At 43.2% G+C, this 14623-nt stretch overlaps 1 protein-coding gene and 1 long non-coding RNA gene across 2 annotated transcripts in view; one reads left to right on the plus strand and one right to left on the minus strand.

Moving 5' to 3' along the window:
- The window catches only part of LOC308331010, a 302214-nt gene that overhangs the window by 105023 nt on the left and 182568 nt on the right, over window positions 1-14623 (minus strand). The window lies entirely within an intron of this gene.
- On the plus strand, window positions 8416-12810 carry med11 (mediator complex subunit 11). Its single transcript, XM_080785387.1, has 3 exons — window positions 8416-8638; window positions 9815-9945; window positions 11488-12810. Exons 1-3 carry the CDS (start codon window positions 8569-8571, stop codon window positions 11629-11631), a joined length of 345 nt encoding a protein of 114 aa, XP_080641513.1. The 5' UTR covers window positions 8416-8568; the 3' UTR covers window positions 11632-12810.

Genomic DNA, 14623 nt, shown 5'->3' on the forward strand with positions numbered 1-14623 from the left:
CTAGAAAGAGCGGCATACAGAAGAAGTTTCCTTTGTCATATCAGAGGCGAAGATGGACAATTCCTTCACTCTGATTACAAATTGTGCGTTGCGTTTGTTTTCAACATGAATTAATAGGCCTCATGTTGGTATGTTTGCCGTATAATTAGATAAATTGAGTCCTAAGTAGCCTAATTATGAGTCAATGAGGTATTTTCCTAAAGATATCAAGAGATATGTGTTATTATAGTTAAACTCTGGCGTTCAATGTTATTTCTTTTTATCTTTTATGGAATCACCACGGGTGGTTAATGGAATCACCGCGGGTGGTTATGGTCAGGATGAGTCCGAGGAAGTGACTCAGGGTATTCTGATATTGTGTCTATTTACTATGTACTATAGCATTGGAATAGCAGAGTTTAGTGGTAAACATGTAGGTTATTGCATATCAAAAAGTGCTCTTGTAACAATGGAGCTGCAAGCGGCATGTCTTGTTTAAATGTCAGTTAACTGTACTAATCATTGCCATTATTCATTGTTTGAGATTATTTATTTGTCAGAATAGTGATTAAATTACAAGGCAATTGGCAGCCGAAAGTTTACAGTGTTTAAAGAGAGTTTGGTTTTACTCTTTGTGGTTCTCTAGGGCTTAAACTGCGATTTTAGCCATAAGAGTTTGAAGTAACATGAAGAGAATTCTCCACTGATCCGAAATTGTATATCTACCCACTGTAATGAAAATCATTTATGACAAGTAATCTTGAATGTCTGTGTTTGAAAACCATGTTGGGGAACTTCTTATACTGTAATGCTGTTATTTGTGGTGTCTTGAAGGTGTGTCCAGCTGAGGGTCAAGGGGGGTATAAGCAACAGTTATGAATATGGACTATACATTTTGTATTCAACAGACAAAGTCTGTTGAAAGGGGGGAATGTGGTGAATTTGTAAGACACAGACCAGCTAATGATGCCTGGACATCACTAAATGTCATGTGCACATACACGCATGCACATGGACACCTGGCTAAGTCCTGGTAATAGTGAAACATGATCAGGGTTGGGCACAGAACAGAAAGGCAAGCCAAGACAAAGGCCCATGGGTAATAAATAACTGGGGTCATTGTTAGGGGTTGAGACCCAAGGCAGTGGTCAGACCGTGGACGATCCTGATAGGCCGAGAGCCATATGAACACATGAACACACGATAGATATAATGCCAGACAAAGAAATATCTGGGCCGGTTGTTCCCCAACTCTCTACCATGTAACTGGGCATGCTCCCCGACGGCATGAGGCCGTCGGAACTATGCTGTTTGCTGTGCTGTGTACTCTGAAATAAACACCAAGGAACATCATCTCGTTGTCTGTCTGCCGTGCACATTTACTCTCCTGTATGCTATTTTAATATACAACAGGAGTTTTATAAGCACACTGATGATAATACTGTAATGGAATGAGAACACTGGTGACAAGTTATGTGATTTGAATGCCTGGAAGTTTGTAAGCCATTTTTGAATTCTACTGTAATTGTTTGATTTCTGTCATATTTTTGATGTTCCAGTCAGTGCCGAGGGTAAACTGTGGTTCCATATTCGTTTTTATGAGGCATGGTTGCCTCAAAGGGAGGTTATGTGGTATCTGGAACCACAATTCACATCTGCGTATATAACTGTTTTTAAGTTGTCTCTCTTACAATTTAGGCATTTAGCAGACGCTCTTGATCCAGAGCGACTTACATTACGCAAAAACAAAAGCATGGCATACATCACATAATATACAAAAGTAGTTATCATGAATCAATGAATCATGTATAAACTAAGAACGTAACAGTGGAGTATCTATGTCAACTATACATACTATACTGTATTATATATTATACAATATACATGTATACTATAAAGTGCTATGACTACATAATGGCCGCCACCTGCTCTTATTTTACCAATAACTCAAGTTCTCTAGACCACATAGGATCTTGATTCTGGTAACTAATCCTACATTTTCAAGGATGAGCTCTCATGGATGAGGTGGGGTGAGGGTCTATTTCAGGTGCAGGTTGAGTTGCTACTGACATTACAGGAGGTGAGCTTTCTGACCTTTGACTCGTCCCTTTCAGGCACAGAGCTTTTGGTGGAGACTTGCTTCTCAGATACCGTTGCTGTGGCAGTGCGGCTGGGGCTCTGTTATAGTCAAAATACATTTTTGTTTTGGCTGGAGGTTGCTTTGGCTCTGGCTGGGCCCTGCAGGGTCCAACCCAGTCTTGTGCAGATGGCTGCTGGCCCACCTGGAGGCCCCAACCTCACTTGCTCGGTTGGTGTGATTAGGTGTGATAGGTGGGGTGGTCTTCCCCAATCAGGATGAGGGGGTTAACCCTTTCAAATTACGGCAGTCTGTATTTGTGTCTATATTTGGTTTTGAGGCTAGATACAGGATACGATTGCTCACCCAGCCCTATAGGTGACTTGAGGTGAAGGCTCCTAACATCACTTTGGCTGACATGATGGGGACACAGAGAATGACACTGATGCCCCCTTCAGTGTCCTGCCTGATAGTTCTGAGGGCAGATCTCTATAGGTGTTCCGTTGAGGCAGTCTTTCCACTGCAGCGGGAAGAAGCATTGTGCGTTCTGACCCATCGTCAAGCAGGGTATAAGTGTCGAGGGAACGGTCACCTCCTGAGATCACACTGGGCAGCTAGTGATCTACCACAGCGCCAGCTCCACTTCTTGGTTCGAATCCATTCTGTGATCTGTGCTGTCGTGAGTCTCTAGTACACTGAAGTGTTCGTTAATCTCACAGAATGGAATGGAGTAGGCTTGAGCTTTCCCTCTCTCTTAGGGTGGAGCTGCAGCCTCGCACTCAGCTCCGTCTTCAGCACCATGCAGAACTGTGGCATATCTGCCCATTTTCTGAGGTAACCAATGTTTTGTTCAGGTAAGCGTCGGCCACCAGGCGAGCCTCTTCAAGCTTGAGGTGGTCAACTAGGACTTGATACTTGGGTGGATACTGCTGGGTGGCGTTGGATGGCTGCAGGTTTGAGGGATAATTTGAGGCGGGCAAACTCACTCGGGTCTCTGTTGGTGCAGTCGGGGATGGTAGATCGTGGCCCACTGTATTGCTGCTCCACTGTGTTATCTGGTGGGGGGTACAAGGGCTAGTGTTCTGACAATGCCAGATACTGGCAGTTCAGGGGCAGAGCTGGTTGGCGATCTGGATGGGGGTCTGGTGTTCTGATTGTCCTCACTCAACTCGGGACTGATGAGGAGTACACGGAGTACACATGGCTGATGTCCTGGGCTCACTTGACTCTCACATGAACATACTGTATGTACAGTACTACATTGATATTACACATTTTGATGGTTTGACTTTTATCTAGCATGTTGTAAATTGTACCACTGTATTCCTCATCCTTGAAAATGTATAGGATTAGTCACCAGAATCAAGATCCTAGGTGGTCTAGAACCTGTTATTGGTAAAATAACAGCAGGTGGTGGCCATTTTTTTCCATGTCAGAATATTCAAAACATTAATATTTGAAATCCAGTTGATTCCTCACACAGTAACGACTTCAAAAAACAGCAATTGTAAGAAAATTAAGACATTCAAAAAAACAAGATTCTGATTTTGGCCTTTTTGGAAATTGGGCAAAAAGAAAAAGAAATCTGTAGTCTTGCCACTCGAACAAAAATTGTTCTATAGGCCATTATCTACAAATTAGAAGTGAAAGGTAAACTTTTACATGAGTTGTAAATGACGGTAAATGTAAATCTAAATAACTCTGTTGCTGTTTTTACATTTATGTCTAATCAATCAATCAATCAATTACTCAATAATTATATCACACTCACCTTTGTTTGTTAAACCATGTTGGTTTCATATGCAAATGAATTAGGGGTCCCTTTGTCATCCTACAATTCTTGTAGGGATTTAGGGTGAGATTAATCACTTTTTATCTCATAAACCAACTAAATGGAAAAGCGGCACTCCAAAATAAAAGATGCTAGACTGGCTCAGATGCAATTTCCCATGTTTATTTGAGAACGCGTTTTGTATGAATCTGAATAGCAATTGTCCAAATGAACTGAAAACACTTTCTCTCTCTACAGAAAGAAAGCAAAGTGGTGTAGCCAGTGTAAGTACTTGAACGAATGGTTTATTTCGATCTATTCAGTTTAGACAATTACAAAAGTTTTATTTATTTATTTTTAAACACAATCGGAATAGCCAGAAGCTTAAAGCTTATGTATGCCTATCCTCCTTACATAAGAACGTATAGAACATGTACTGGATCAACAAAACAATCAACATTTGGACGAAATAAAAAAAGAAAAAAAAGGATAACAACCACAAGAAAAAAGAACAAACAAAACAACAAAACAAACAGAGAAAAAACTGAGAAAAACAAAACACAGACAAAAGCATAAAGTTCAATACTTGGATCCCTAATCGTTCACTTATACATTTCACATTAGCATTTTATTTAATTATTCAGCGTACCGTATGGTATTTATTCAATATCGCCTGTTTAAGCCTTTTTTTTAATTGAATTATATTTACACTTTGTTTTAAATTCTCGGACAAGCTATTCCACAGCTTCACCCCACGAACACAAATACACATGCTCTTCAAAGTAGTGCCGACCCTTGGTTGTTTGAAGTTAAGTTCACCTCTCAGCTCATACCTACAATCCCTATCCCTAAACCTATTTAGAATACCAGGAAGCATTTTATGTCTTGCTTTATAGGTTATCTGTGCTTTTAAAGTCAACAATGACCTGAGCTACAGTATAGCGCAGTGTTGTTTTCGTCGACTAAAACTAAGACGAAAAATGTTCGTCGACTACCTTTTTCCACTGACAAAAACGAATGGAAATTAAATGAAAATAAGCTATGATGACTAAAACTAAGACTAAATATACTGTCAATTTCGTCGACAAATAAAAACTAGACTAAAATGTTAGGAAGGGACTAGTGGACAAGAGATCGACTATAAGTCATTTTACTCTTGGTTGCATGCTGAAAATAGCTGATCTACAAGGTCACAACGCGTCGCAACTCGCAACGCGACGCGTTGTGACCTTGTAGATTGGCTATTTTCAGCAAGTGTAAAAACACTCATTACGATGGCATCAAGGCCCACCAAAACACATTTTAGTCGACTAAATCACCTGTAGATTTAGTCGACTAAAACTAGACTAACACTAAGACATTTCCAGGTGACAAAAATGTGACTAAAACTAAATCCAAAGACTATGAAAAATCGAAATTTGCTGCCAAAAACAACACTGGTATAGCGGAGGGAGAGGTTCCATACGGGGCTAGTGAATAACCAAAACAATGACCTGAGCTACAGTATAGCGGAGGGAGAGGTTCCATATGGGGCTAGTGAATAACCAAAACAATCAGCGAGAGAGTTGCTAGAAAAGTATTGGCAGGCTGTTTCACTCTCATTACTCCTCTGCTGTTCAAACAAAATGTTAGTTTTCAGGCTGAATAACTGGTAGATGCCATCCCTGGACCACGGTAATATTGAGACATTTATTATTATTATGATAACCCGATAATGGAAATAGCCTATTATTAAATCCCACGTGGAAAACAGCAACTTGTTTTCCACCCAAAAAAAGGTTGCTCCAGCTTAATGTTTTTTCTCTTATATAATGTTTTTCTCTTATAAATTTGTTTTGACTCTCCAGTTTCTTGTTTGATTGAATACTTTATTAGATGAAAATGTAAACAGCGCGGAAGTAGGCTACAGTAACACACTTGTCCTGGGGACTTGGTTTACATTGTGGTCCTAGTCAATTCATCAACAGAGCAAAAAATATAATCACATGAATAGGCCTTCATGTCATTGAAAAATACAAATATCGGTAGCTATAGTTTACAAAGGAGAAAATACAGGAAAAGGGTAAAAGGTGGCTTGACATTTTCTGGCAGATTCTTTTTCAGGCCAGAGATTCACATTTTTTGAAGGATGATGTTAGGGACTGTAATGACCATGTTTGTGCTAAATTTGGGGGTACCAGATCGGAGGAGCTCCCTCTGGTGTTCTGCCTGTCACTAACTCTGGAGACGTAGTTAGAGGTATGTGAACGCTGATCCTCAGAGTATCTTAAAAACCAATCCAATTGACATTTGCTTAATCCTGTCTTCTACCCTGTGCCATCCCAAACTATCAAAGTGAGTCGGTGATAGGTGAGTCATGGTCTTGAGGCAGAGTAGTAGCCGTAGCAGTTTGTTTTAGGTCTTCAGAACAGTAATGCAGCTTCCAATTTGAGGCACTGCAGATCCTCATTCCTCAGCCTAGAATAGAAGCTTATCAATCTGGATGTCGATCCAGAGGTCGGTACTGGAGTTTACCATTCTCTTTAGCCAAAGTCTCATTTTCTCCGGCTAGTCTCTCTCTCCCCTTGTCCACTTTCTCCTGTGGCATGATGCACCAACAAGTTTCTTTGGTTCCTCAGCTCGTCCAACACCAACTGCAGTTGGTATTGGAGTTGCTCATTCTTCTTAGCCAAAGCGTCCTTTTCTGCAGCTAGTGCCCGTCTCTCCTTCCCCCATTTCTCCTGCTCCATGCTGAATGCCAAGAACCATTGAGTCTCTTTGGTCCGCAGCTCCTCCTGGATAAGGTCCAGTTGGTGTTTGAGCTGGTTCACTGTGGTGAGCGTTTCCTTCTGAGAGCTGTCACTGCTTACTCTCCACAGGCCTATCAGCTGCTCACATTCCTCTTTCCAGGTTTTGTCTTTCTCAAACAAGCCCCTTCTGTTGTTGTCCTCTATCTCAATGCAGTGATGCTCTTCCTCCTTCCCTTCCAACTTCTTTTGGAGTTGAAGGAGGGCCATGTCCATCTCCTGGAACTGTTGCTCTTTATCTGTATTACCCATCTCCATGGCTTTGATCATTTGCTCTGCAGAGACTAACCTCTTAGCCGATGTCTGCAGCTCCTCAACCAGTTGTGTTTTCTCCTCATCCCAGATCTTCTGCTTTGCAAACATCTCTTCTTTGAGGCTCTCTAACTGGCGTTTCATCAATATGTGATTATCCTTAAACATTAAAATGTTGTTGCCATACGTGCCGTGACGAGCAATCCGTTCAGCCACATGTGGCAGTGTCGTTATATATATGCTTCGAAGGTGACATAACGAAGACAAGCGCAAAACCTATGCCCAAATATGGACGTTAGCAGAGGTAGCTATGTTTGACCCATTTCAATTTAAAACGTGCACGCCATCAAGAGAATCGGAGCGGCAGGGGCAATATTGCAGTCGCTGTACCGCACTGTTGTGACGAAAAGAGAGTTGAGCCAGAAGGTCTCTGTCTACCGAGCAATCTTCATTCCTACTCTCACCTATGGTCATGAAGTGTGGGTCATGACCGAAAGAATAAGATCGCGAATACAAGTAGCTGAAATTAGTTTTCTTCGACGGGTGGCTGGCATCTCCCTTAGAGATAGGGTGAGAAGTTCAGTCACACGAGAGAGACTTGGAGTAGAACCGCTGCTCCTTCGCCTGGAAAGGAGTCAGCTGAGGTGGTTCGGGCATCTGGTTAGGATGCCTCTCGGGCGCCTCCCTAGGGAGGTCCTCGACGCACGTCCCACTGGGAGGAGACCCCGAGGCAGACCAAGGCGCAGTTGGAGGAAATACATCGACTCGCTGGCCTTGGAACGTCTCGGAATCCCCCAGGAGGAAGTCACTAATGTTGCTCTGGAGAGGGAAGTCTGGAGCTCTCTGGTGAAGTAGAAATGACATTAAATATGGCATATCTCTTCAAATGGGGGTCCGTGTTATAATTAGTGTCTATTTGAGGGTCCTTGACATGAAAACGTTTTTTTTGCCTATAGGCCGGCCTAATGACAAAATAGCTATAGGCACCATATGAAAACCATTTGAACGGACCCCAGCATACTGTATTCTGAGATGAAGATTAGCCCAAAAAAGCAGATACACACACACACGCACGCACGCACGCACGCGCACACACGCACGCACACACACACACACACACACACACACACACACACACACACACACACACACACACACACACACACACACACACTATAGCAGTGTCTATAGACACTTCTATAGTGTGTGTGTGAATGAAATTCATCAAAACATTTAGACTACAAATATATTTGTAGTCTAAATGTTTTGATGAATTTCATTCATGAATTGAACATGGTGGACCCTGTTGTAAACAAGTGTAATGCTTAATTGGGTCGTCCACTCACAGTTAACCGTCTTTGTATTGAGTTTGTGCTTGAAATGTACTGTAATTCTGCAAACTGTTAATAAATATTTCAATCAATCATAAAAACACACACTGACACACACACACACACACACACACGCACACACACGCGCGCGCTCTTCTTACGTCATCACCTAGTGCCCGCCCGTCTGCGATTGCGTCACAATTGTGCGCACGTTATTATTGTTTGGTTGCTGCAGGTTGCCATTACTTTTGTCTCCGTTTAAGAAGTCATTTAGAGCGTCACATTTATTTATTTAAAGACATCTGAAAGAGATTGAAGTTGATCGGTGGCGTGTGTTTGAGTTTAGTTTAGTTCATTGTTCATTCTCACATCATGGCAAACGAGAGACTGCGGAGTCTGGAGGAGGTGGAGAAAGAGATAGCCACGACTCTACAGTGCGCTGGTTAGTTCACGTTTCACAACAATTAATGAGATTACATCCATTAACACAGTGCTGGGGTTCAGCCCTTTTCATCTCAAGGACCCCCAAATTGACACCAATTAGCCCGCGGACCCCCCATTTGAAAAGATATGCCAGGGACCCCCCATAAGCCCTGGCACAAGAGATTTTTGTCAGCAGTGATTGTCAACCCGTTTAATTTCAAGGACCTCTAGTTTGACATGCATTAGTCTACGGACCCCCATTTAATTGCATTTCTATCTCTGAGACGGTGAGACCCCAATTTATATTGTAAAATCAATGTTAATTTAACTTTGAGAGTGTACAAATGGAAGTTAGGAACCACATCGGTTTAGCCTCTCAGACACCAAAACTAAAGTATTATGTCCACACATGTCCATGCTGGTAATTGATACCATAAGAAAGATAACAGGCAAACAATTATTCTACATTCTCTAATTGTGTAGACATTCACCTATTGTAATGCTGATGTTTGAATAATTTGGGTCCATTTGGTTTCATTTTATTTCACTCTCAAGAGTTAAAGGTCTATAAGGGTCGATCCATGCAGAAGTTAGCTCCAACCGTGCCTCTATAGCCTATGGCAGGCCTAAGGGTCCATTTGGTTACCACTTACCAACTCTCCATCATGAACTCTAGCTCTGGTCCATAGCTCTAATGTGTTTCATTTAGAGCTATGTTACTCTCGACTTCCGCCGCGCAAATGAATGCAGACCAGCCTCTCGTCTTTAGCGTAAATAAAAAAAAACGTTTTTGCTACTCACCAAAACAAAGGCGGGTTGTGTCATTAGAAAGCCTACTTTCCTTAGTGGGAGCACTCTGAGCCCCCCACACAAGTATAAACGGTACTTTTTGGTCAAAAGGGGATTTTGTTTCCACCGGGAAATAAATACTATTAGTTACTCCACTGCACCTTCTATACCGATATTGCCCAGAGAATTGCCTCATAGAGAATATTTTTCCTCCGGTGAAAAACAATCCCTTTCTGGCCGAAAAAGTACAGTTTATACGTGTGGTGGGGGGCTCAAGCAGCCATTGAATTGAATCACTTGGGTCGACTTGCGTCTCTCTCGACCCATTAGTGTGGACTGGGCAAACAGAAATACAAATTCATTGTGTGACAATTAATCTCAGAACGATGACTGTTTGTGCTTCCAGGTAACATTGTTCTGGAGCTGTCCAAAGACAAACACAACGCCAGTTTCCTGGACAGACAGCTGGTGCAGTTCCAGAGCTCCATCAACCGGGTGGAGACTGAACTGAGCTCTCAGATACGATACCTCACACAGGTAGGCAATTATTATTATTTTTGTAAGGTATTCTTTGTGGCTTTCGCCTTTATTTTATTTTATAGAGGGATAGGTAGGTACAGTAGGCTCACAGGAAATGGGGAGAGAGAGATGGGGGGGAGACACGCAGTAAAGACCGTCGGGATCGGGAGTCGAACCCGTGGCACACTGCCAGGCTGGGTTACCAGCCAAGGTTCCCAGACGGCTACGCCAGCCGTCCGGGCCAGGTAGGCAATTATTACATCACTAATATACGATACCTCACACAGTTAGGCCTGTCTGTCTGCTGCAATTATGGCATCATTAATTGCATGACCACAATTATTCATAATCCTTTCCAGGTAGAAAATGTTCACACTTTTTCAAATGTTTTCCAAAAAAAGTAGACAGACACATGGAGCCTTTTTATGTAATGTTTTTATTACATTTTTTAATATCAAAAAGTGGACCCAAAACAAATTAGATCAACTTAAACAACTGAACAAAAAACATATAACCAGAATGACAGATATGTGTATATGGCATAGTGCAGGCCACTGCAGGGGTTCTCAACGTTTTTGACTGGGGACCCCCGGAAATGCTTTGGCCACGTCTCGCGACATACTGAAATACCAAAAAACTTGTCCAAAACCTAATGACAAAAATCAAACCTATGCCCCTCCCTATGGTGCAGCAGAGAGAATGTGGTGCAGACCACCTGTCCTCATCAGAGCGGGCCCTCAGAGCAGGCCCCCAGTGCGCCGCTGAAGTGGTGAAGCCGCCGAAGCTGGAACTGCAGGCGGACGAAGTTGAATAATAGCGCGCAGCTGAGGTTCAACACAAGGCAGCCGTTCATGAATCAGTTCAGGTCGCGTTCATGGAGCTTAGCACTCTTCCGGGTGCGTTCATGGAGCTTAGCACTCTTCCGGGTGCGTTCATGGAGCTCAGCACTCTTCCGGGTGCTTCAAACGCCGGCCAGTGAGCAAATTCCATTGAAATGAATAGCTGGGGGCGGGGCAGTCCGCCCTCTAGTTTATATGCATAAGCTCTTTTAAAAGCACATAATGGAGCAGCTGGTTCCCCTTTGGGCACGGGCGGACATAACGCTTCAAGGGATGTCAAGTTAGTTCCATCCACACTCACTGTCTCACTGTGTGGCTGCTAGGGTGGCCATCACAATAAATAATAATAATAATTAGGGATACACCGATGTATCGGTCACATATCGGTATCAGCCGTTATCATTCAATATTCGTTATCGGCAAATAAAATTAACCGATGGCAGTAGCCGATATTTATCTGTTGTTGATAAGCATAGATTCTGAACATTTATTTCTTGTATTGAAGATTTGTTATTTGTTTCCCTGGCACAAAAGGGGGAAATAAAAACAACAAAAACTAAAATAAACATATCGGTACCACCAGTACCGGCTATCGGCTAAATTGTTATTTTCGTTTATCGGCCAAGAATGTCCATATATCGGTACATCCCTATAATCGATGAAATGGAATGGATCAGTTGGATTAAGTGCTGCACCCCTACCTACTCTCGCCCCGACCCAGGTGGCTACAGGTCAGCCTCACGAGGGCTCCACGTATTCGGCCAGGAAGGACTGTCAGATGGCCCTGAACCGCGCAGAGTATGCCAAGGTCAAACTGGGAGAGCTGGGCTGCACCTGTGAGCTGATGTTGGACCAGCAGACGTGAGACAGAGATGGATGGAGGGGGGGTGAAGAAGTCTTTCATATTGATACATACATGGGCAACCGGTGGCCCGAGGGCCACGTGTGGCTCCAACCCTCACTTAATTCGGCCCTCAGGTTAATATCAGACTACTGATCAGCTGTTACAATTCCAAATATGCAAACATGACTCGCTTTTAATAAAAAAAAAAAAAACTTTTCAGGATTCCAATTAAAAAAAGACCAAAAAATATTCAGAATTTAAATTCAAATAATAGCAAAAATAGCTGATCTACAGCTTGTAGATCGGCTATTTTTGCTACACCAGTAATATGCAATGTGGCCCCCTGGAGTGAGTGTGGAACTAGAGTGGCCCTCTCCATCGTGCACATCAGTGTCTCAATCAGGAGGCTACTGCAGATATCCATACTCAAATGGACATACATACATGGGGACGGACAGACAGACATAGCTGTTAGTCACCGTAGACATAAGCCTGCCCGTTTAGAGTATGACCTATAGACCCCTTACGACCTATTGACCTCTGCAGATGCTGGGCCTTTCACACCATACACTAACCCATTGACCACTGCAACACACACAAACACACACACAAACACACACACACACACACCCTGTGCTTGACTCCAAAGGCACCGCTCGACTCCAAAGGCACTGCTCGACTGTTTAGTTCACTGTAGTGTAGGAAGTAGTGAATGAGTGACAGAATTTGGACACAGGCAAATGGCAGACCCAACTTGCCCCGGCGCAAGTCCTTTGTTGTAGCCGTTGGGACCCGAAGAAAAGTGTTCTTGTTTTTACAGCACAGAATGCATTGCATAACATACAATACACACTTCAATAAACCGGATGGTCCTGCGCGATTCAGTGTTTAGATACAATATGTACAGTTGCATGTTTCAAAAGGGTTTTGCAATGCAGCAAATTTGTATTTTTTTGTTGTTGCAGATAATACAATTGTTTTTGGGTTTTTTTACTCTGGGAAGAGTTTAAGGAACTTTTGTATGCTTTTGAAAAGGAGTTAGGAATCCAAAATTGGTTTGATGTAAATACATACATTGTATCAATTAAAATAGGAAATGTGTTTTTTGGAAATCAAAATGAAAGAAATGCCAACAAAATAGCCTTTTGCAAATGATTTATTAAAATAAATTGGAGGTTTTGCCTATATTCTTCCCACAATGCTCTCTTTGTGTTTTTTATATATTTTTTATATAACGCATTTGTAAATGTAGCGGGAGAGGCCACTTTGTACGTAGAAAAGACAGTAGGCACTAGGCAGTAAGTGATGTTACTGTTCAGTTGTGTGAAATGCATTTTTAAATTTAAAAAAAAATAGCTGATCCAAGAACTCACAACGGCAGTGTTGTTTTCGTCGACTAAAACTAAGACGAAATTTTTTCGACTACCTTTTTTCACTGAGGAAAACTAAATGGAAACTAAATGAAAACTAAATATACTGACAATTTCGTCAACAAATAAAAACTAGACTAAAATGTTAGGAAGGGACAAGATATCCAGTATATGAGTCATTTTACACACTTGGTTGCATGCTGAAAATAGCAGATCTACAAGCTCACAAACAGGGGGGCAGTCAGAAATCGGGATTTCCTGAAAGTTCATATAATGGCCTGTTGTGGCGCTGTCATTGGGCCCAAAAAAACCCATAGCCCCATAGAAGTCCATGTATTAGGGCCCAATTTCACCTAGACTGTATTACCTTAATAAACATGGTCATGAATACTTTCTGCTTCCCATCACTAGTTTAAAGTCTCATTTCTAATGTCATAATATTCTTTTTGGAAAATTATGGTCCCATTTATAAAAAAAAATGACCATAAAGTCACGTATGTTCTGACGGGCGTGGCTACCGTTACAGTCTATGATCGGGATTCCCCACCCACTCGAGTCAAAATAAAAACCAACGAAGAAGAAATGGGGAAGTCCCACCTCGTTGTCTGGGCCAGCCAATGGCTCAGCTGGGCCGAAACGGATCTAGAAAGATGGCGACTTACAATTCAAGGACTGACAGGCTTCATTTTACGTCCATATCAGACCCGGAGAACGCTTTGTCCATATTTTTTACAGCCTATGCTCACAACGCGTCCAGGTGACTAAAATGTGAATGCAGAGACGGGTGTGCTTTGTGGCCTCTCCATGAGGATGTGCAGAGAGCGGTGTGCTTCGTGGCCTCTCCATGAGGGAATGCAGAGAGAGGTGTGCTTCGTGGCCTCTCCATGAGGATGTGCAGAGAGAGGTGTGCTTCGTGGCCTCTCCATGAGGATGTGCAGAGAGAGGTGTGCTTCGTGGCCTCTCCATGAGGATGTGCAGAGAGAGGTGTGCTTCGTGGCCTCTCCATGAGGATGTGCAGAGAGAGGTGTGCTTCGTGGCCTCTCCATGAGGATGTGCAGAGAGAGGTGTGCTTTGTGGCCTCTCCATGAGGGAATGCAGAGAGAGGTGTGCTTCGTGGCCTCTCCATGAGGGAATGCAGAGAGAGGTGTGCTTCGTGGCCTCTCCATGAGGGAATGCAGAGAGAGGTGTGCTTCGTGGCCTCTGGAGAGGTGTGCAGAGAGAGGTGTGCTTCGTGGCCTCAAAGAGGGAATGCAGAGAGAGGTGTGCTTCGTGGCCTCTGGAGAGGTGTGCAGAGAGAGGTGTGCTTCGTGGCCTCAAAGAGGGAATGCAGAGAGAGGTGTGCTTCGTGGCCTCTCCATGAGGATGTGCAGAGAGAGGTGTGCTTCGTGGCCTCTCCATGAGGATGTGCAGAGAGAGGTGTGCTTTGTGGCCTCTCCATGAGGGAATGCAGAGAGAGGTGTGCTTCGTGGCCTCTCCATGAGGGAATGCAGAGAGAGGTGTGCTTCGTGGCCTCTCCATGAGGGAATGCAGAGAGAGGTGTGCTTCGTGGCCTCTGGAGAGGTGTGCAGAGAGAGGTGTGCTTCGTGGCCTCAAAGAGGGAATGCAGAGAGAGGTGTGCTTCGTGGCCTCTGGAGAGGTGTGCA

Source organism: Protomyctophum bolini, assembly GCF_963924005.1.
Source record: "Protomyctophum bolini genome assembly, chromosome: 16".
NCBI classification, from domain to species: Eukaryota; Metazoa; Chordata; class Actinopteri; order Myctophiformes; family Myctophidae; genus Protomyctophum; species Protomyctophum bolini.

Bases quoted from the DNA above. Each gene is read 5' to 3' on its own strand.
- med11 (XM_080785387.1), top strand. From the start codon at position 8,569: ATGGCAAACGAGAGACTGCGGAGTCTGGAGGAGGTGGAGAAAGAGATA. The intron at 8,639-9,814 runs GTTAGTTCACGT...TTGTGCTTCCAG, and splicing joins CACGACTCTACAGTGCGCTG to GTAACATTGTTCTGGAGCTG. The intron at 9,946-11,487 runs GTAGGCAATTAT...GCCCCGACCCAG, and splicing joins AGATACGATACCTCACACAG to GTGGCTACAGGTCAGCCTCA.